The sequence below is a fragment of the Staurois parvus genome, unplaced genomic scaffold (genome assembly GCF_062004578.1).
Source record: "Staurois parvus isolate SC_StPar_1 unplaced genomic scaffold, SC_StPar_1.0 ptg000005l, whole genome shotgun sequence".
NCBI classification, from domain to species: Eukaryota; Metazoa; Chordata; class Amphibia; order Anura; family Ranidae; genus Staurois; species Staurois parvus.
In genome coordinates this window covers 2864796-2888619 of record NW_028317801.1, presented here as the reverse complement: position 1 = coordinate 2888619, position 23824 = coordinate 2864796, and the positions used below count along the sequence as shown (strand labels likewise).

General features: G+C 39.8%; 1 protein-coding gene across 1 annotated transcript in view; it reads left to right on the top strand.

Annotated features, from left to right (window-relative positions):
- The window catches only part of PAXIP1 (PAX interacting protein 1), a 70392-nt gene extending 54202 nt beyond the window's left edge, over positions 1-16190 (top strand). Inside the window, exons 11-21 of the mRNA XM_089692488.1 lie at positions 1024-1145; positions 1495-1679; positions 2577-2620; positions 5128-5189; positions 7502-7604; positions 7800-7968; positions 9365-9465; positions 10465-10599; positions 12267-12342; positions 12436-12500; positions 15748-16190. Coding sequence (XP_089548614.1) covers positions 1024-1145; positions 1495-1679; positions 2577-2620; positions 5128-5189; positions 7502-7604; positions 7800-7968; positions 9365-9465; positions 10465-10599; positions 12267-12342; positions 12436-12500; positions 15748-15759 — 1074 coding nt within the window. The 3' untranslated portion in view covers positions 15760-16190. The remainder of the gene's footprint in view (positions 1-1023; positions 1146-1494; positions 1680-2576; positions 2621-5127; positions 5190-7501; positions 7605-7799; positions 7969-9364; positions 9466-10464; positions 10600-12266; positions 12343-12435; positions 12501-15747) is intronic.
- The last annotated feature ends 7634 nt before the right edge of the window (positions 16191-23824 follow it).

Sequence of the window (23824 nt, the reverse complement as noted above, 5' to 3'; positions counted from 1 at the left end):
TAGAAGGAATGCAATATGTAGATGAATCACAATATTGAAATATGAATGTAGATTTATAGGTGTTGCACGCAGAGATCAAGTACCCAGGGTTACTGCAGCACCTCTTCCCAGCTAGTGCCATATAGTATAGAGAGGGAAGAGGGCAGGGGCTCATTCCTGTGATTTTGGCTCCCCCATAGAGCTTACTTAAACTGGGCTTCAGGCTAGGGTGGAGCTGACAGCACAACAGGGTCACAAATCAGAGCAGAATGAGGAGCTACACACACCTGTTATCCCTAGGGAATGCCACAGACTCTTGTAGCTTTTGTGATACAACTTCAACCAAAAAAAAAAATCAGAGTTTAGCCATGTAATGGGTATATCCTTTTTGGCTTAAATTAAAGAAGTAATCAGTAAGGAGGTCTTATTTAATTTTTTAACACCAATCATGCTCCATTTTACAGGAGAATCCTGTGCAATGAACATGTTGGTGGGAAATGAAGGAACCAACTCTTAGATTGTAAGCTGCAAGGAGCAGGGCCCTCCTATCCCTCTTGTATTGAACTGTATTGTTGCTGTATTGTCTCCTGTTATATTGTAAAGTGCTGAGCAAACTGTTGGCGCTATATAAATCCTGTATAATAATAACAACCAGCTACTGCTTAAGTGCTGGCTAATTCCATTATGGCTAATCTAAGCACATGATCAAATGAGATTTTTGTTTGGTTTATAGAGCCCCTTTCAGGGTTACAGTTTCATTTGTTTTCTAATATCTGTTAGCACTACTATAAGTGACTCTATATTTTTATGCAGCTTTACCTCCTTAGTGTAGCTTTGTCAATTTGTGGGGCATACTGTTGTCTTTATAAAACACAGCAACGTGGCAAGTGAAAAAATAATCTCTTCCTCCCCCCTATGCTTTTTTTATGCGGCATATTTTTGCTGCAAGATGGGGCCCTTTAAATGCTGAACTGTTTTTTTCTTCTTGTAGAAATGGGTTTGTGTAATGATGATGTAAATGTTACACCTTTGTTCCCTTTCTAGATTATTTCGGTGACCGGGTTTGTTGATAGTGATAGAGATGACTTGAAGCTAATGGCCTACTTGGCAGGCGCCAAGTACACTGGGTATCTGTGTCGCAGCAATACTGTTCTCATCTGTAAGGAGTAAGTGATGGCTCTTCATACATTCTCATCCCAGTCTGAGCATTTCATATCCAAACTTTCACAAATGCCTCTTATATCATCTTGCTTTGACGTTGATGGGCAATTTTATCGTCATGGTCTGTGCCCTTAAATAGGATGTAGGCAGCGGCTTTTCACTGAAAAATATAGCAGCTGCTGCATTAGCAAAGCAAACTGCAGGGACAAGTGGTTTTAAAACTTACATTTAACTATTTAGAGGAGATTGGGTGTAACTTTCTATTTCAGTACTAGCGGTTAATTTCTTTTGTATTTCTGTAAAGCTTGTCCGGCCTTGTTCTTAACAGAAAGTTAATCAATGTGCTCTGTTTAGGCCTAACGGCATGAAGTATGAAAAGGCAAAAGAGTGGAGGATACCATGTGTAAATGCATTATGGCTCTGCGACATCCTTTTGGGAAACTTTGAAGCATTACGTCAGATTCAAAACAGCCGATATACAGTGTTCAATCTTCAGGATGCCCTCGCCCCTTCACCACATCTGGTTTCAAACCTCCTTGGTATGATTTATCTTCATCTTTAATTTAATCCTTTTTAATTTATTACAATACTCTGAGTGCAAGCTCAGCCCAGTTACTTAAAGGCTAAATTCACCTTTTTTGAAAAAAATAAATGTGCATATTTTTGCAAAAGAAAATGTGCGTTTATGATTTTTTTTTTTCAGAGGAGTCTGCAGAGCATTGCACCTGCCATCAGTAGATTGTGAGCAAAATGCAACGCTCCTGCAGGCAAGTCCTCCAGCTTTGTGCCTGTATCTCTGTGCGGGCTTTTTATTTATTTTTATTATATCTTTTATTAACTTTTTTTATTACAAAAAATCATTATTGTACCAATACAATTCACATATACATGAATTCCACATAAATTAACCTATTCCCCCCAGTTCAATTATGTACGGGCTTTTAGTTACAAAGCTGGAGGAAGTCTGAACTATGAAGCCTGTCAGCAGGACTTGGCTGTGCAGGTGTCAATTTTAAAATGATTGGATCGGAGGAGGTGGGGAGAAGCAGGAGCTGAAACATGTTGAACCCTAAATACGAGCGATTCAAGAGGCGAACCTATCCTTTAATGACAGCCGTGGTAGGCCTCTGCTGACCTTTGGGTTCTGGTTCTAATTGTTAAACCACAGCCCTTTTTGTTTAGTTCACATCAGTAGGCAGACTGAGTAACCATCTTGACTAGCAGAGAGGTGGGGGAGGATATGGGTTAACGTGCAGCCATACCCATCGCCACTTTATGCAGCCATATAACGACCTGGAGGAGCTCTGTCAGGTAAAGCCAGCACCCGGAGTAGCCAAACGTTTTTTTAGTTCAGTGTCTGTTTTGATTTTGATGCTTTTTACATAGAGCTAATTCCTATATTATTTCTCTTGTGTTGACAAAATTTGTTCTCACAGATGCATGGAGAATACCTTTAAAAGTCTCAACCGACGTGCTAATGGTAGGTATTTTTTTTTTTTTTTTATATTCAGTTCGTTATACTTTTTGTATATTTATATGTGAATCGGTGCATTATAGCATATAGACATAATATGAAAACTGTCTGTTTCTTGAGTTTGTTAATGGTATGCTTTCCATTTTTTGGGAACTGATCTTCAAGCCAACTTAAAGTGGACCTTTTGGTAGCAGTAGTAAGAGTCTGTAAGAATACTTTCCTGACACACCGCAGTATACAGCATCAGTATCATTTGTTTTTACAAATGTTCCATCTTTTATCATTAAAAAAACAAAGCATCCTTAAGTTTAGGTCAGTGGATGTAGTCTGCAGCTGGCAGGAGGAAGTACTTCCTCAGGCTCCTCTCCCCTAGTGATTAGTCTGCAATGTTGTAACTATTGCAAAGCGAGAGGCTGCGTCAGACATTTGTGAAAAAAAGAACTGTACAGATACCTAGATTTTCTGAGCTATAACAATATTAAATCAAGTGATATGTAACATAAAAAATATATGTGAGACTGCCAACATCCCATACAAAACCGTGAAAACATAAAAATCCGCCTGGGACTTTAAAGGCAGACACAATATATGCAAAATCAAACTGTCTTAAAAGCAATATCCATGTTTATTGGTAGGTATATATTGATACAAGCAAAAAGACCGCATAGGTCCATAAAACCACATAAACCACGTGGGTTAGTTGGTGGTGTTGCATACAATCAAGGAACAATACAGAGTACCTATACCCTAGCAAATAGAGACACACCAACAGAAAATTGCCAAATAAGATGCGACTTGGTCAGTCGAGGTGTGGTCTTCAAAAATGTCCCGACATGTTTTGGAAAAATAATTTTTTATTTAGGGGAAAGAGTTGGGTATAGCAATACTACAATATAATAGGTACAGCATCAGTATACCACGACAGTTATTGTAAGGAACCATTTTTTACAGCGCATTGTAAATAGTAAGACCAAATGATGATGGCATGCGGTATCATTTTGAAATTGGGTAAGCCCTGTACCTTGATGTATCTTTGACACTACTCCTGATTGGATCCTTGTATACATATCCTTTACTTATCAAACCCCCCATCCATATCTCACTCCAACACTTTTGGTCTCTAGCCTTATGACCTGGCTGTGACATAAATGGTCCCAATTTGCTTACGGTGTTCAATTTATACTTTCATTGAATGATTGGATGTCTATACAACAGTGGGTTGGAGCTCATGGGATCCTTGTAGTGAGGTGGATGGCCTGAGGGTCTTCTTGGTGGTACCTGTGTGGGCCAACAGCAGCTCCATATGTATCACAATCCTGATTATAAGCTCCAGATGTCATGTGTACATATACGGAGGATGTAAGTATATTGAACATTTTTTGAAATATTATAATGCTTACATGCCATCATTTGGTCTTCCTGTTTACAATATGCTATAAAAAAATGTTCTTTACAATAACTGTCGTGGTATACTTATGCTTTACCTATTCTATTGTAGTATTGCTATACTGAACTCTTTCCCTTGAAGGAATGATTTTTCTGAAACATGTTGGGACATTTTGAAGACCACACCGTGACTGACCAAGTCTTGGCAGTTTTTGGTTGGTGTGTCTCTATTTGCTATCGTATATGTATATGTTGTTTCTTGATTGTATGCAACACCACCTACTAACCCACATGTTTTATGTGGTTTTATGGACCTATGCAGTCTTTTTGATTTTAAGACAGTTTGATTTTGCATATATTTTCTCTGCCTTTAAAGTCCCAGGGGGACTTTTTGCTATTTGTCTTTTCCCTGGATTTTCTGAGCTGGCATCTCAGTCCAGGAAGTAGATGGTGACCCTGTATAATGCCTGGACAAAGATGGTGCCATCCTGGAGAGAAAGACATCATTGGGTGGAGTACTCTAATATCTTTGAAAGGTAAAAAGTAACTGAAAGTTATAGGACTTAAGAAAATTTCCTCTCTAAGCAGCTTCTCTTCACTGCTATTTGAGCCCTCAGAGCTGAAGGCAAATTGCAATCCACAATCACTCTTCAGAAGCAAAGAAAAGAGCAGCTGCATACAGGATAAATCAGACTTCCACATTTATTGTAGCACATCCACAAACATGGCAATGACAGTCCCCACCCTAGTACTGTGGGGGCGGTCCTAGCATGGGGACTGTCATTGCCATGTTTGTGGATGTGCTACAATAAATGTGGAAGTCTGTGGTTTATCCATTGTGTATTTGTTCTTAAATACCTGCAAGTGTTACGCATTACTTGAGCTTAACATGAAAACCCATCTTTTTTTTTTTCATAGATTTTAGTGAGCTTGTCTCTTGTGGTCTGTCTTATATTGTTAGAAGTCTATCCAGCTCATGTTTGAACTAACATGCAAAGTTTCATTTTATGTTACTACAATTTTGAATGTTTTGGAACCCTGAAACTCTGAAGTAGGATGAATATGAAGCTTAATTTTGGCTTTGCTTTTATTGATTGTAATGTTCTTTTGTGTCCACATGTTTTCAGAGCATAAGAGTTCCCCTTAAACCCAAGCAAAATGAACCAGCTGTTCAGCCAAAGCGACCAAGGTAAATAAACATTTGTAGGTGCTGATACTGTATAAAATCCATTATTTAGTATTTAGTGGTGGTAAACTTTGGCATGCATAGCCAATTTAACCCTTTCCTGCCTACCCAGGGGTCCCTTTTTAAACAGTTGGGAATAGGTTCTTTGATCAGCAATCACGAAGGGATGCTAGTCCTGTCAGCTACCGATTTTTTGTTTTTTAGCCCATACTCAGCGCTGGCTTAATATTTGTGCTAGGAGTGCACATTGATCATTCTCTGCTCATAAACATCTGCCGCCCAGCAACGCACATGTGCACTGTGTAGGCATGAAAGCCCACTGTTTTGCCACCGCACATGTGACGGGTGGTTGTAAAGGAGTTAATGCATATTAAGAATTCACTGGGCTGTCCAACATTATGGCTAACCTTTCATTTTGATTGCATGCTAGTGTTATTCTCTAGTCTTTTTACATGCAGTCCCCATTCTCTGCATAGGATTATATTCAGAAAATATTTGCGTTCCTGAAGACTGCATAAAGTGGGTTTATTTCTTAGTTTATATGCTCTGCTCAGTCTGTGACACATGAGACATCAGACATTATATGATAATTTTGTCAGGCTGGGAAGGAGGCGATAGTACACGTTGCACTACGAAACAAATCAGGGAATCTGGACTTGTGAGCTGCACAGAGAAATTCCCCAGCAGCAGTCAACATGCAGTGTAGGAAGAGTTTGTCCCCTACCCCCTGCATTTCCTGTCACTGCATTTGTCCCAGGCAAGCTCTTCAAAGCGGAGAGACATGAGTTGTTGCCGTGAGCACGCTGTCAACCAAGAGACTCCGCTTCCATAACACAGAAAGATGGGACAAACTGCTTTATTTTCCTTGTATCCTGGAGGATCAGGGCAACAGAAAATGAAGTGAGATGACTATGTTATAGACTGTCATCTTTCTGAGCATGTTTCATGTTACACCTGTATTTCGGGTCTACAACCCATGCCACCCCCTCTTACAGGAGTGGAGGGGTTGGAGGGTGCGTCTCATTTTGAAAGTAGCATGGCCGTGTTAATCATTCCAGTGGCAGAGGGACTCGTAGCTCTCAGTAGAGCACAGATGCAATGACTATTTAGTGGATCACATGCTGAAGTACAGGAGATGTTAGAAAAGTGTTACTTTACTGCATACAAATTTGTTCTATTACTCAAAGCTAAAGTGAAAGGATAAGTTCACCTTTTGACCAAAATTAATGAATGCACATTTTTTTGCAGGTAAAAAAATTTATATTTATTATTTTTGGTTGCAGGAGCCTGTGCCATGCAGGTCTCCTGCAGACCTATCAGTATATCTGCTTGCCCGTTTGGGATGTACAGGCAAGCAGGTATACTGACAGGAAGATTCACTGAACTACCATGGAACTCCACAGCGCCGTGGTAGTTCATTGAGCACTACAAACCGACATCCGTTAACGCTATCGGAACTTGTAGTTCAGTCACAGAACACTGTGAATGACGTGACCGTGTGGGTGTAGCCCTTCACGGCAGCGCTGTTTTAAAAAGTGATGGCTTGTACGGGGAGCTTCTCATACTTCTGTCACAGGGAGGAATGCCACAATGGGTGGAACGTGTAACATGTGCTACATCCAGGGGCGGACTGACAACTCATGGGGCCCCCTACTGACCTCTGGCAGTTCCCGAGTTTCCAAATGGTCAGTCCGTCCCTGGCTACATCTGAAACTTTCAAAAACATTGGCGCTGCCATTACTGACCGCCTTCAGATAATGCTAGTTACATGATTGCCAATGTGTTTTAGACTTTTAGTTGCTGACCCTGAACAAGCATGTTCCATGTTGAAGTCTAAAGTACTGATTTGCATACTTGTTCCAAGTGGCTTATCTTATTGAGGTTCTTGGTTCAGCATGACATCCAGCGAACTTGCATTATTAGTAACGGTAAGCAGTGACAGACTATGTATTCCTTCAGCATAGACATAAGGGGGTTTATTTACTAAAGCTGGAGAGTGCAAAATCAGACTCACTTCTGCATAGAAACCAATTAGCTTCCAGGTTTCATTGCCAAAGCTTCATTGAACAAGCTGAGGTTAGAAGCTGATTGGTTTCTATCCAGAAGAGAGTCTGATTTTGCACTCTCCAGCTTTAGTAAATAAACCCCAAGATGTCTGCTCTTACCTTTTGTTGGCTAGAAAAGCCTCCTTTTTCTCGCTAATTTTGTTTACTAGGCAATGATTGTACTGAACATTACATACTTAACGCAGTCTTAGTGTAGAATACGGTTTTTTACCTATGTTGCATGTCTCAGTACATACTGGTCTTTTTCAGAATTGAAGACCTTCCGCCTCCAACTAAGAAATTGTCCCCAGACATGACTCCTCATGTACTGTTTACAGGGTTTGATCCCAACCAAGTTCAGCAGTATGTAAAGGTAAGGACCTTTTCCCAAAGACTTGAGCACTGAATTGACTCCTGCTTTCACAATTAAACATTTACAAAATGCTAGCAGCATAAACCATGTTAAAAAAAAAAAAAAAATGCCTTCACGCTTAGTGTTTTATATTTTGTTTAAATGTTTAATGTTGGACTTTAAAAAAAAAAAAATAAATAAAAACTTTGTTTTCAGAAACTATATATACTTGGAGGAGAAGTTGTAGACTCTGCACAAAGATGCACTCATTTAATTGCCAGTAAAGTAACAAGAACTGTCAAGTTCCTGACTGCGATTTCCGTAGCAAAGCACATTGTGACTCCAGAGTGGCTTGATGAAAGCTTCAAGTGCCAAAAATTTGTTGGTAAGGCATGATCTTGTATTGGACTATTCATCGATTTGGCCAATCAGATAAAACAATGTAGGTCTTGTGTATAGGAAAGTGTCTTAGAATAGTGCTTTTAGCTTAGTTTGTTATACTGATGAAAGATGACCTATGGCTGCTGTGTGTGGATTACTACATTACAGATTTCACTTTGATATTAATTTTTCCATTGAGTACCAGTTTTAAGTTATTGTAGTGTTAACCCGTTCATGTTTCGATTGAAAACCGTATGACAGATTGTAAAGATTATGAAAAACTTGATGGACCCTGTGATGAAGCAGAATGAGTCCTGTGTAGTGCGCCATGGCAAATGGTTGTCATGGTCAGTTTGTGCCGAACAGTGGAATTGACTGAAATTGGGAAGATTAAACCAATCCTTAGCCTAGTCGTTGTATACCTCATACCTATTCCACAGCCACAGTCTACTCACAAAATACTCCTAACTACTGTACACTAGTGACAGTCTCACTGACGCACCAACTTTAGGACAAAAGGATTATTTAAAAAAAATTGTTTTTCAATGAGTGGCTTTTCTGCACACAAAATGGATATCACTTATGACTGAGCCTTAAAGGAAAAAGTCATTAAAACCAGCAGTGGTTTAGACAATGAACACTTTAGTCATAACTATGTAAAGTACAAAGAAGTGTTTTGAGTCAGCATGAGAGAGGGAAAGATGGGGGATGGGAGGAGGGTTCGTTTGGTGTACAAAATGCCCGCTCACCAGATATGGCTGCCGAGGTTGGTCTCCCCAAGGCAGGCAGCATTGCAGAGAGCGACTAGGATCCAGAGCTGCTACGTGCCCTCTGTGTTCATATCTACCGCCTGCCCATGCCCACACAATGCCTTTCACATGCAGTGTTGCCATGCATTGCATGTGACACGTGTGGGGGGTGGCTGGGCAGACAGCAGGAATAGGGCCAGGAGGAAGAACAGATCTAACCTCCTTCCTGTTCATGCAGGAACTGTGCTGGGCAAAAGAGGGTCACAGACAGGCTGAAGTGATAGCTGCAGCCAGCCACCCTGTTTTCATGGACAGTTTCTCCTGTCCACAGAATTTTTACAGATGGGAGAAATCAGGTTGATTTTTTTTTTTTTTTCTTACACAATTCACCTTTATCAAAGTATTGTGATTGTGCCTTTCATTTAAATGATGGGTAAAAGCTTGCAGAATTCTCAAATCTTCTATATGAATTGGCAGAGTACATTAGAAACAAGGGCAGAGTTTGTGTACAGAGGCAGTACTCTACTACAGTCACATTTTGCAATGTATTTCATACAAAGTAAGGACATTATCATATGTAAAATATTGCTGTAGATGTCCATTTCCCTTTAACAACACAATAAAGGTTTTCATTTTTTTCCTTCTATTTAGAGGAACAGAACTACATACTTCGGGATGCTGAAGCTGAAGTGTTGTTTTGCTTTAGCTTAGAAGAGTCCTTGAAAAGAGCGCGGGTGACTCCACTCTTCAAGGTAAGGGCACTTCTAGTAGTTGGAAATTCTGTTACAGATCTGTTTTCAAAATGTTTTGACTTTGAATGCTTTCTTTTATCCAGGTCATGGTATATAGCTAGTAGTAGTATCACTGGATCGACCTTGTTCTCTAATGTTGAAGACACTCAGCATTAAATAAACTTTGAGCAGAGAAACATCTTCATTATTATAACACAATTGCGGATGAATGTTGCAAACTATGGCTAGCATTGTATTTTTTTTTTTTTTTTTAATATAGTTTGAATGATGCCCAAACCAGGCTTTCCTTGCATTGTGGCTTAAACTGATCCAGTTTATTTTCAGTTATTAGAAGCCTGTAGGAACTGTTTAGCAGAATGCAAAGTTGCAAAACCCATCCTCTGTACTTAACGGTTGTTTTTAGCAGTGCAGACTTTTAGGGGTGACATCTGATTCTCATTGCTTAGTTTAAAGAGCAGGCTTTTAGGAAGCTGCATGCTGGGGAGTCGGGGTGGGTTAACCCAAATATAGTACCAAGTTCTGTACTACTACTTTCTTGCACACAGATGTGTACATTTTAAACTAAGGGAGTAACTGGTAATATAAACATATTTGCATGACTAAGTTTATGTATTAATTGTATAATTATGATTAAAGCAAACCTGTATTAAGTAAAAAAAAAAAAAATGCAAAGATTAAAGCTTTTCTTATAGGCACCAAAAGGTATTTGCACATTTACAGAATACATACTCATTAGCAGTAGAGGTCTCAGGAAAACAGTACTTTTGGATATGGTGCACATATACACCACTGTATATATGTGATGGGTGCCTGGGCAGACATTTAGCTAGGCCAAGGACTTTCACAGCAGTGGGTTTAGTCGGCAATATTAAGGTAATGTTAAGGTGCTTGCTGTGTGGCTTTAGCTTCACTGTATAGATGTTTTCCTTACTACAGGTTCTTTTTGATTAAAACAATTTAGCAATTCAATGTATATACTTTTTATTTTATTTTTTTCAGGGAAAGTATTTTTACATTACTCCAGGGATCTGTCCCAGTTTGTCAACCATGAAATCTATTGTTGAGTGTGCAGGTGGCAAAATTTTAACAAAACCACCTTCTTTTCGGAAAATCATGGAGCACAAACAAAATAAAGTAAGTGATCGTCACGCCTTTCAGAGCTTCTGCCTCCCAAGAGTACCTTCTAATAAGAACTTAAATCTGAATTGGGGGGGGAAGGTGTCTATTGTTATGGTTGAGAAGATTCCCCTTAAATTTCCTTCCCTAGTAACTAATTCAAAGGGACAGGAAGTGGTTGGGGATCGCACTGTCGGTGATACACTGACTTTTTTTTTTTTTTTTCTTGTGTTTAGGAGTTAGAAAATGTGAAGCCTCTATTGCTGTCTGTCCCCTTTTTTCTTGTTCATTTAATACAGGGGGATCCAACCTGTGGCACACAACAGCTGTAAAATGTGACCCAACACAATCTTCAACGTATTTTAAAATGTCGATTGTGTTTGTAAAATGCTTTTACACTTAGCGAACACATGCAGCTGAAAAGAAAATTTGAGTGTCTTCACTGAACTATTTTAAAAGTTATCTTCCCAAATAAAAATATCACACTCTTCAGTCACGCCTTATTCCTGTCATTACTTTGCGGCAGCACTTATATTTGGGAGCAACTATGTTCATGGATGAAGTATACAGAGGGCAAAATTAGAACCGAAATATCTGATGAGCACCTTGCTAATTGAGTATTGCTACTACATCCATACCAGATATTGATGCACTAGTTTTATCAAAAACAGTGTAAAATATCACACTAGTTTTTTGGAGGGGGTTTGCCATTTTTTTTACCATTTTTATAATAAATATTACAATAAAAGTTTTATTACTCAAATAAGTACACTATTAGTGATCATTAACGTGAATTTTTTTTCCCGCTCATCCACTATCCTTATTGTTAGTGTACTTTGTGTGGCCCAAGACTTCCTCTTCTTACAATGTGGCCCAGGAAAGTCAAAAGGTTGAACACACATGGATAATAAGTGAGTGGTGTTTTCAATTGAGATGTGAACAGTTAAAAAATTGGAAAAAAATTCATACCCTTTTGCTGGGCTTTAAACCGCTTTGACATTCTTTTTGATATGTCACAGCCTCATCAATATTTATATTGCTATAATCCCATAACCATTTACCAATCCAATAGATCAGTCATAGAAACACACTTGGCAAAAAGCTATTTAATGTTCTAGTACTGATTGTGGGCGGAAACTGGATTAGGGTGTATGCACACTTGTGAATGCATCCTGTTTGTGATCAGTTGCGAGATCCCCAGTGGAGGGTTCCCACACTTGACTGCGAGTAAGCAGCCCCATTGAAAGCAATGGGAGGCTACCGGCTCTTGCAGCTAATCGCACCCACTCATATGTAATCCTGCAACAATCACATTTTTGATTCCTGCTTGAGCGATTGCATGTAAGTGGGGATGATTAGCTGCAAGAACTGGCAGCCTCCCATTGCTTTCAATGGAGCTGCCTACTCGCATTTATTTGCAGGAACCCCTACCAGGGTTCTCAGAGATAATCGCGCAAATGCACCCTGTGTAAGTCAGAATGCACCCTTAACTGAAGATGTCGCTGGTTGGATCTTGGGATTCTAGTACTGAATGGCAGAACTACCAACTGTTGAGCTGCGGTTTTATCCACTCTGTTTTATTCATCTAGGTAAATACTGTAGAATATTATCCCTTTCTTGAATGCCTTAATACATTACAAGAGAATAATATGGTTTCAATAAAGGATCTTATTTCTTTTTTGTAGAGCTTGGCAGAAATTATCTTGATTTCATGTGAAAATGATCTTCATCTTTGCAGAGAGTATTTTTCTGGTAGTATAGGTAAATACTATCCTTTTATGTATTTTAGCATGATTGTTTGTTTCTTATTGATCTTTTATGAGGTCTGGTGATTATTGTTCCCATTTCTTATAGATGTTCATAATGCGGAATTTGTCCTCACTGGAGTTCTGACACAGACGTTGGATTATGAGTCATATCCTTATAAAATGTGAATATGTGGCTAAAGCCCATCTACTGGAAAAAAATAAATCTTACTGCTTAAGTTTGTTTTTCTTGCCTTGTCTGCTCGCTAGTCCTGGAGGACCAGTGACACAGGTATGCTTGTGGGGTACCCAACAGGCCCTTTATTTGTAATCACAGATGAGACTCTTCTGGTTCCCGATGGGACCCCATCTCCTGTAAACAGACGGCGAGAAGACTCAAGACTGGAGTATCACAGCATAATGGAATTGGGTGAAAAAAAAAGGGCATTTAGATAGGATTTTTTTTTTCACCCAATGCCAACGATTTGGGGGGGGGGGGGGTGATTAACCACTTGCCTACTGGGCCAACTCTGACATTTCTCTCCTACATGTAAAAATCTTTTTTTTTCCCCATAGAATATATATATATATATATATATATATATATATATATATATATATATATATATATTTATTTACTTAGAACCCCCCAAACATTATATATATATTTTTTTTTTAAGCCAAGGCGCTAGGGCAGGGGTACCCAAACTTTCTAAGCAAAGGGCCAGCTGTTGACGTTCACGGTGATACCTCACGTGTGGTGCGATGACTGTTTACATATGCGTGGGGGAGTGGGGTGTGCATTAGGCTTTGCCTGAATTTTACACTCTACATTTTTTTTTGGATCACTTTTTTTGCTATCACAAGAGATGAATAACATCCTTTGTGACAGCTTGGACCATGACATGTCCTTTTTATAGAGAGATATGGGGTCCCATATCTCTCCTTTGGCCTCCAATGCAGCAGATCAAACCAAGATCGGTTTCATTGCTGCTTCAGAAGGCTGTACCTGTTTGTAAACCGACAAACCAGAAGTGATGATATCCTCGTCGCTTTTGATTTCTGACACAGTGGAAAAAACATCATCAGTTACTCCCACTGTCTGGGGAGGTTGATGCCACCTGTTGTATCTTTACTGGGCTCCTCGATCGGACAGGAGAGCCCGGTAAAGGCAACTGGAGTGGGGTGGGACCCCCTTCTGCTGCCTGTAAAAGTGATCCGGTGGCTGCATAGCTGCTTGGATTACTTTTACAAAACAGTATCACTGACCTTAAAAGTTTCCAGTCAGTTAAGTTAACCACTTGCCCTCCTGAAGATTTACCCCCCCTTCCTGACCAGGCCATTTTTTGCGTTACGGTGCTGCGTTATTTTAACTGACAATTGTGGGGTCATGCAACCCTGCACCCAAATTAAATTTACATCCTTTTTTCCCACAAATTGAGCATTCTTTCAGTGGTATTTGATCACCTGTGCGCTGTAAGCAAAAAAAGACCGACAATTTTGAGAGAAAAAAAAAACAATATTTTGGACTTTTTGCAATTAAACATGTCCAGTAAAAACATGTTAAAAATCAAATTTCGTCATAAATTTAGGCCAAAATGTATTCTGCTACATGTCTTTGCTGAAAAAAAAATCCTAATACGTGTAAATTAATTGGTTTACGTGTATAGCGTTTACAAATGGCGGTATTGATAATGGAATATTTTTTTTTTCCTACTAGTAATGGCGGCGATCAGCGACTTTTAACCTGACTGCGGTGGATATTCTGACACTTGGGGGGAACTAACACCCCAGTGACACCAATACAGTGATCAGTGCTAAAAAAAAAAAAAGCACTGACTGTACTAATAACACTGGGCAGGAAGGGGTTAATGTATACACGTGATCCTGCGCACAGGTGCCGCCCTGTAACAGTTTATCTGCTATAGGATGGTCCTTAAGCGGTTAATCAGTGGGTGCTTTGAGTAGTACATGGTAATGTCTAGCAGTTGAGGGGTTATCTGTTAGGCTGAGATCCCTACCTGGCAAATGTAGGGTTAAGTTTGTGCAGCTGCTCATCTGCTCTCCTATGCTTGTATCCCCCCCCCCCCGCCCACATGTGTCCCGGGAATTGGCACTGTAATAATGATGACTGATGTCTATCTCCCTGCGTTAAGGTCACAGTTCCTTCTGAATTTGCTAGCTGTGAATAGTCACAGTACAAAAAATTGTCCAGAGCAGGAAGGGGTAAAAGTGCTCAGTACTGAGGTGGTTAATTAGCAAGGTGTGAAAGCTTTGCTGATTGCAGGGCTATAGGTCTGGGTTGTGGCCTCGCTTATTAGTGAGGATGGTAAGTAAACATACTACATAGAAGAGTGGACCAGAGCTATCACTAATGAAAGGCACTTGCTTTTTTTTTTTATATTGGGATGCTCTGGTTTTTAGGGGTTCCAATTTGTTCTGCAGGACATCAGGAATCTGCTGTTCATTGTAACCTGCAGATTACTTTATATTATAAGGTTCACTTTTGTAATTTGGCAATAGCTTACCTGCCCTGCATGATTATCGAAAAAAGGCAAATGTGCCAATGACACATCATTTCTACAGTGGGAATCGGGCAGATGTAGCGCTAATGTTACATCATTTTTATAAAATGAAAATCTTGGGCCAAGGCAGAGGTTACAACAACATACAGAGGCAGAGGTCAGATATGTTAGGAGGTAGATATGCAACACTTCAGAAGTAATTGCAGTCTCAGGTTTTAGAAATATTAAAGTGGTTACGCATCCAGATTCCCCCAGCCCCCCCTTATCCATACCTGAACACGATCTTGATCTATCAATGTCCACTAGAGCAGTTCTCTCCCTCCTCATTGGCTTCTCAATCACAGCAAGTGAGTGGGGGGTGGGGCAAAGTCATGTTCATTGGTCGCACAGTGATCATGCACAAGTGCCCCCATAGCAAGCGGTTTGCTATGGGGGCACTTGGCCTGGAAAGGGAGGGTGGAGTTAGCACAGAACAGGTAAATATGTAAGTATGTTACATGTTTGTTATTTTAAGAAAAAAATTGAGCATTTACAATCCCTTTTTAAGCTGACCATAGAGATCATATGCCCTCCCTTAAGATTGGGTTTCCCATGATTAGCTGCGAGTAATATAACTTAGCGAATGGGGTACTGATAGAATGAAGAAAAGGAAATATTTATAGTCAGTTAGCAGACATTGTTTTGGAAGAACAAAAACTGATATTGTTTTTTATGAAGATCTGTTCCTGTTATCAGGATATTAAATTTGTTTTTTTCTGTCCTCGTAACCCAATTCTTGCCTTTTGCCCTGGCACAGCTACATCATAAGTGGACCCATAGCTGAGGTCAGAATCTGTTCATATTTTCAATAAATATTGTTGTCTTGTTGCGCTGTTTTCCTTAACCAGCACACATATAAATTTACATAAATGTTTATAACTACACAAGGACCCATGGACCTTTTGGATGCCGCAGTGTTATCGGTCATGCTGAAAGGCCATGAAATGTCTCACTGTCTTCATGTAAAGATTTCCTTGATGGCTGTTCCTCGGTGAACAAGGAAGAAGTTTATCTGCATCTTTTCTTAGGATGTGAATTTTCTTAAAAGGAAACATAAATAATTATGTTTGTATTATAATATGGTTTTAAAGCCCGTCTAAGGGTTTAATAAAATTCTTTTCATGTTTTGTTTGTACTGTAAAATAATGAAGGTACTTAAACTATTTTTGTCAAAAGAAGAGGCAATTGTTTGTTAAATAAGTGGGGAAAATAAACCTTTTGTATTATTTTATATTTCTAAACCAGAGTTCATTTTTATATTGCTGTTTTCAAAATTTCTATTAAATGTGCTTTGGTTGTATGATTTGTGTATCTGAGGTATTTTTTTGTTTAATCTCTTTAGAAAAAGGAAGAGTTAGAAGACTAGTGCTGTGGAAGTTGTACACTAAAAATTAAGCAGAAGGCAAAGGACTAGTCACCAGTATTTTGCAAATAAAGTGTTGCACTATATACATGCAAAAACTACAGAAACCAATAAACATAAATGTGAAATCACAAAAAATAAATATCTTGTGAAAAAGTCCATGTGCAATAAGTTTGTGCAGGTGAAGATATCCAAACTCTCCTTCCTTCAAATCAGTAAGTAATCAAGGCATTCTCACCATCTCTTGAAAAGAATCTGCACCTCAGAAATTAGGATATGCACTTACCAAAAGTAGGTGACCTTCTAGCCAAAGAAAAATCAAACAAACTGGTGATAAAAGATCATCCAGAACATGCAACTTCCATTGGTGACTGCTTTCTTATCAAATGACACATCACATCTCACCTCCGTTCCATAATCAGGAGAACATAAGAGAAACAAATGTACCACATAGCATAAAACTCTTAAACATTTATAAAGCTTTAAAACCGCACTCACAAAGTATAAAAATCAGATGTGCATGAAGAAAAGCTCCCAGTCTGCATGTATAGCGGTTTTACCGGTTTACGTGATGACGTCGGCATGCTACTTCACCCTTTTTCACGAGGATATATTTAATGTTTTTGTGATTTCACGTTTAATGGTTTCTGTAGTTTAAATGTGTATATAGCACAATACTCTATTTGCATGTTATTTTACTATGATATCTCTGTGTTTGCAGCTGAAATTCATGGTAATTTTGTTTTTGGTACACAAGTGCAGTTTTCTTGTACATTACCCCTACCCTATTCTGTGAGGCCTCAGTTTTTTGCTAGTGTCCTTGGGTCATGGAACAGTTTTCCTTTATGGACTAGTTTCTCTGCTTAACTAGTTCTTATATACAGGTGAAACTCGAAAAATTAGAATATCTTGCAAAAGTTCATTTATTTCAGTAATGCAACTTAAAAGGTGAAACTAATATATGAGATAGACTCATTACATGCAAAGCAAGATAGTTCAAGCCGTGATTTGTCATCATTGTGATGATTATGGCTTACAGCTCATGCAAACCCCAAATCCACCTGCAGTACCTTTTGTCTTCTGTGTTGTTTTTTTTTCCCCCCACCCTTTCTTTTATTGCTACTTAAGTCCCTTAAGTATACTGAAATGGGATGAGCCAGGTATACAGATTTTGTTTGACACTGTGGGGGTTATTTACTAAAACTACAGTGCAAAATCTGGTGCAACTCTGCATAGAAACCAATCAGCTTCCATGTTTTATTGCCAAAGCTTAATCGAACAAGCTGAAGTTAGAAGATTTAGTAAATCTATCCCTTTTATCTTAATTTTCCTTTCCTAGTTCTCTGTCATGTCAGCATAATTTCCTTTACCGATATTCATTGTACAGTAAGTCTTGATATGGAACACATGGGGGAGAGGGAATGCAGGGGACTTTATTATTTACAGAGTGGTGACCTGAGGGGACAATGGGCCATAGGTATGATGACATTAGAGTGAGCCAGGAAAGCATTATTATGTATGGTATGTGCCAATGGGATTCCGTATTCTAACCCCTTCATTCTTCTGAGGGTTCCTTGTCTAGGAGGATAGTGCAAAATCCAGCTGCACAAATGTGTGTGTATATGTATGTATGTATGTGTGTGTATATGTATGTGTGTGTGTGTGTGTGTATATATATGTATATGTGTGTGTGTGTGTGTATATATATGTGTGTGTGTGTGTGTGTGTGTGTATATATATATATACAGTCATGGCCGAAATTGTTGGCACCCTTGATATTTTTCCTGAAAATCAAGTATTTCACACAAAAAAGGTATTGCATTAACACATGTTTTGCTATACACATGTTTATTCCCTTTGTATGTATTGGAACAAATATAAAACAGAGGCAGAAAAGCAAATATGACATAATGTCACACAAAACCCCAAAAATGGGCTGGACAAAAGTATTGGCACCCTTAACTTAATATTTGGTTGCACACCCTTTGGAAAACATAACTGAAATCAGTCGCTTCCTATAACCATCAATAAGCTTCTGACACCTCTCACCCGGAATTTTGGACCACTCTTCCTTTGCAAACAGCTCCAGGTCTCTCTTATTGGAAGGACACCTTTTCCCAACAGCAATTTTAAGATCTCTCCACAGGTGTTCAATGGGATTTAGATCTGGGCTCATTGCTGGCCACTTCAGAACTCTCCAGCGCTTCTTTGCCATCCATTTCTGAGTGCTTTTTGACGTATGTTTGGGGTCATTGTCCTGCTGGAAGACCCAGGATCTTGGACGCAAACCCAGCTTTCTGACACTGGGCCCTACAGTGCGACCCAAAATCCTTTGGTAATCCTCAGATTTCATGATGCCTTGCACACAGTCAAGGCACCCAGTGCCAGAGGCAGCAAAACAACCCCAAAACATCATTGAACCTCCACCATATTTTACCGTAGGTACTGTGTTTTGTTCTTTGTAGGCCTCATTCCGTTTTCGGTAAACAGTAGAATGATGTGCTTTACCGAAAAGCTCTATCTTGGTCTCATCTGTCCACAAGACGTTTTCCCAGAAGGCTTTTGGCTTACTCAAGTACATTTTGGCAAACTGTAGTCTTGCTTTTTTATGTCTCTGTGTCAGCAGTGGGGTCCTCCTGGGTCTCCTGCCATAGCGTTTCATTTCATTTAAATGTCGACGGATAGTTCGCGCTGACACTGATGCTCCCTGAGCCTGCAGGACAGCTTGAATGTCTTTGGAACATGTTTGGGGCTGCTTATCCACCATCCGGACTATTCTGCGTTGCAATCTTTCATCAATTTTCCTCATCCGTCCACGACCAGGGAGATTAGCTACAGTGCCATGGGTTGCAAACTTCTTGATAATGTTGCGCACTGTGGACAAAGGCAAATCTAGTTCTCTGGAGATGGACTTGTAACCTTGAGATTGTTGATATTTTGCCACAATTTTGGTTCTCAGGTCCTCAGACAGTTCTCGTCTCCTCTTTCTGTTGTCCATGCTTAGTGTGGCACAGACAGACACACAATGCAAAGGTTAAGTGAACGTCTCTCCTTTTTATCTGCTTTCAGGTGTGATTTCTATATTGCCCACACCTGTTACTTGCCCCAGGTGAGTTTACAGGAGCATCACATGCTTGTAACATTCTTATTTATCCGCAGTTGTGAAAGGGTGCCAATACTTTTGTCCAGCCCATTTTTGGAGGTTTGTGTGACATTATGTCGAATTTGCTTTCTTTCCTCCCTTTTTTTGTTTTGTCCCAATACACACAAAGGGAATAAACATGTGTATAGCAAAACATGTGTTAATGCAATACGTTTCGTGAGAAATACATGATTTCCTGGAGAAATATCAAGGGTGCCAACAATTTCGGCCATGACTGTATATATATATATATATATATATTATACACACATACAGTGCTCAGCATAAATGAGTAAACCCCAACAGATTTGTCAGAAAACCTTTACTTTTCTTTCAGAAATGTTTTCTATGGGACATATTCTCCAAAATACTCCCACAAATGCGGGCCATTGATTGTAAACAAGATTTGTTGTTTTGCACACACAAAAAAGTATTTTTTCTAACAAATTCATTCAAGACCATGTTGAAAAAATGAATACACCCCAATGAAAGTCTTAGGAGCAAGTCTAATTATTCATTAAACAGGTGTCCAGCAGACAGTTGATTATGAAAGGGCGTTACTTAACAAGGAAAACCCCTTCCCATTTCATGCTGTCAGCAATGGCACTTCATGGAAGAGAATGTCACAAGGCCTGAGAAAGAAAATAATTTCTTTACAAAAGAAAGGTGAAGGCTACAAGAAGATCAGCAAAGCTTTACTTAACTGTAATACTGTTTTGTTACTAATACTGTAACAAAAGTGATACAAAGATTTATCAAAGATGGAACTGCCACCATGTCACAGAGATGTCCAGGCTGGCCAAGGACGTTAACACCTCAACAGGAGCGTCTTCTGATGAGAAGGGTTGAAGAAAATCACCATGCAAGTTCACTGCAGTTAGCTAAAGAAGTAGAAAGCCAAACGGGTGATTGTTTCCCGTGATACAATACGGCGTACACTGCAGAGGAATGGCATCCATGGGTGTCGTCCATGAAGGAAGCCTCTCCTAAAACCCATGCACAAAAAAGCCCACCTAGAATTGCCAGAGCCCATGCTGAAAAAGACTACTAGGACTCTACTCTGGAGTGACGAGACCAAAATACATTTTTCTTTTGGAACTGATGGCTTCAATACTGTATGGTATCACAAAGATGAGGAGTACAAAGAAAAATGCATGGTGCCTACATTGAAACGTGGTGGCAGTGTCATTCTGTGGGGTTGCATTTCATTGATGGTATCATGAATTCACAAATGTACTGCTCTATATTGACAGAGAAGATGTTACCATCACTCCGTGCTCTTGGTCGTCGTGCACTTTTCCAACAGGACAATGATCTGAAACACTCATCCAAGAACACTGTTGCATTTCGTAAGAAGAACAGGATGAAAGTAATTCAGTGGCCAAGTATGTCTCCTGATCTGAACCCAATCAAACACCTATGGGGAATTCTGAAGAGACAAGTTGAGCATCACTCTCCATCCAGCATCCAGGCTCTAAAAAATGTTCTTGAAGAATGGAAAAAGATAGATGATTTTTTTACCAACTTGTTCATTCCATACCTAGAAGACTTGGTGCTGTCCTTACGAATCATGGAGGTCATACAAAATACTAGATGGAGTAGTTTTTGTTGTGGGGTGAATTTATTTTTGCATTAACTAATTTGAGTAAAATTGAAGATTTTGTAATCTAAGTTATGTTATTAACCTTACTTTCATGTAATGAGCTAAACAAATGTTCTATAAAACTCAGTTTTGTCAAAATTTTGGAAATTGTTCTTGTCTTCATTGAGATATTGATTAAAATCTTACTTTTCAAAAGGGGTGTACTCGTCTATGCTGAGCACTGTATGTATATATTCACTTACCTGCCACTTTACTAGCTAGACCTGTTCAGTTGCTTGGCAACACAAATTGCTAATCAGCCAATCGCATGGCAGCAACTCAATACATTTAGGCATCTAGACGTGGTGAAGACGACTTGCTGAAGTTCAAACCGAGCATCAGCATGGGGTGGAAAGGGGATTTAAATGAGTTTGAACATGGTATGGTTATTAGTGCCAGATGGGTCGGTCTGAGTATTTCAAAAACTGCTGATCTACTGGCAGGTTTGATGCTACCAATAAGCGAACTAGGCAGCCACCTAGGGCGCAGACACGGCCGCTGGTTTCCAAACTTTCCTGCTTGCTGAGAATTGTATCATAGACTGTTTTTTTACCTGTTCACTTTGCTTTTTCTACTTTATTTGAGATGTTGCCAAAAATGTCATGCTGGTATCTGTAGTCCACCTAGCTGCTGCTGTGCCCATAAGCATTGGGATACAGCAGTGTGCTTCCAGGCAGGGCCAGTGCTAGACTATTTTGTGCCGTAGGCAAGACCAGCTACTTTCTCCCCCCATATCGGCAAATGCAACCTGTGCAGGGAGAACTGAGAGGAAGTGATATTGCACAGCATGTTTCATCTCCCACTGAAAGAATGAGGCTGCAGGCGCAGATTAATCATTTAGCGGCAGGGCACATGAATGACTGAATGGCCGGGGGTCATTCTGGCCCTCATTCAGGGGGAAATGTAAACACTCAATGTATAATCCTCAGCGGCAGCACTGAATGTACACATCTCAAGCCATACAGACCTAAGTTCCTTTACGTGATGTGAGTTCAGAAGCAGTACAGACCACTTACTGCTGACAGTATAAATATATGGCTGTATAAATCTTATATAGCCGTGTACATAAGCCCCTTGTGTCACATATTGTCTTTTTATTATGTTATATGGCTATTAATAGCAGATCACTAATAATATAACATAGAAATAATAATCACTGAACCCTCTACAGCAAACACAATCATTCCGCGCAACACAGACAATTCAGCTTCTAGACACAGAGGTGCCAATTTCTTGCCAATATGACATTAAAGGACCATTCTCAATAATCAAATAATTTTGTGAATGTAGACAACTCCAATACAACTGATTCTGACAGATTTAAAATGTAGATTGGAGCGATGGTAAGGAGTGGTGTCTACAGCCTGCTTCTTCCAGCACCACAATTAGAATCTTAGAGATTTTCAGAAATTATTTTGATAGTGGTGATGAGATTTTAGGATCAGTGACATTGATTAACCAGTTTATAATTGGCAGGTGAAGCCATGTCAGAGATGAGGATGGGGGTTGGGGTGCAGTGCCAGGATTGATTGGTGGGAGATTTGCGATAATTTCTGTGGCAATGGGTGGAATCATTGTAAGCAGACGGAGATTGGCAGGGCCCAGTGCAGGTGGCATTGGATGGGGAGGCTCCGGGCGATGACATCACCCACTCCCCCACCCTAACTATGGAAGGGAAAGTGGAAGTCGGTGATCTCCATGGATTAGCCTGCAGAGGGCCCCTGCTGGCACCACCACCTCCCAGCACCAGAAGGGGGATGGGATCTGGAAAGCAGAAGTGCGGGGAGGGTCTTCAGCCTCACTGTGCACCTATCGGTGGGCATAGGGCCGAGAAGTAGCAGGGATTACTCCCAATCCCCAGAGAGGGTGGACGGAGATCAGCAGGCACTGCAGACACCTGATCCTTAACACTGGGCACTGTGCTCCTATAGGATATATATATTTACACACAGTACTGCGCAAAAGTCTTAGGCAGATGTGAAAAATGCTGTAAATTAATAATACTTTCAGAAGTAGAAGTGTTAATAGTTTATTTTATCAATTAACAAAATGGAAAGTAAAAACCTAAAGAAAAATACACATCAAAACAACATTTTGCCTTCAAAACCGCATCAATTCTTCTAGGTACACTTGCACGCAGTTCTTGAACTGTTCTTGAATTTGGCATGTCGGTTGTTCTAAACATCTTGGAGAACTAACCACAGATCTTCTGCGGATGTCAGCTGCCTCAAAGCCTTCTGTCTCTTCATGTATTCCCAGATAAACTCCATGATGTTGAGATCAGGGCTCTGTGGGGGGCCAAACCATCATTTTCAGGACTCCTTGTTCTTCCTTATGCTGAAGATAGTTCTTTATAAGATTGACAGTGTGTTTGGGGTCATTGTCCTGCTTAAGAATAAATTTGGGGCCAATCACACTCCTCCCTGATGGTATGGCATAATGGATAAGTATCTGTCTGCATCTCTCAGCAATGAGGACACCACTGATCCTGACTAAATCTTCAACTCCATTTGCAGAAATGCAGCTGCAGACTTGCAAGGAACCTCCACCATGCTTCAATGTTGCCTGCAGACACTTATTATTGTAAGTCTCTCCAACCCTTCGCAAACAAACTGCCTTCTGCTACAGCCAAATATTTCAGATTCTGACTCATCAGTCCGGAGCACCTGCTGCCATTTTTCTACACCCCAGTTCCTATGATTTCATGCATAGTTGAGTCACTTAGTCTTGTTTCCATGTCCTATGCATGAAAATATAGGATCTAGGAAATAATTCGGATTTCTCTTC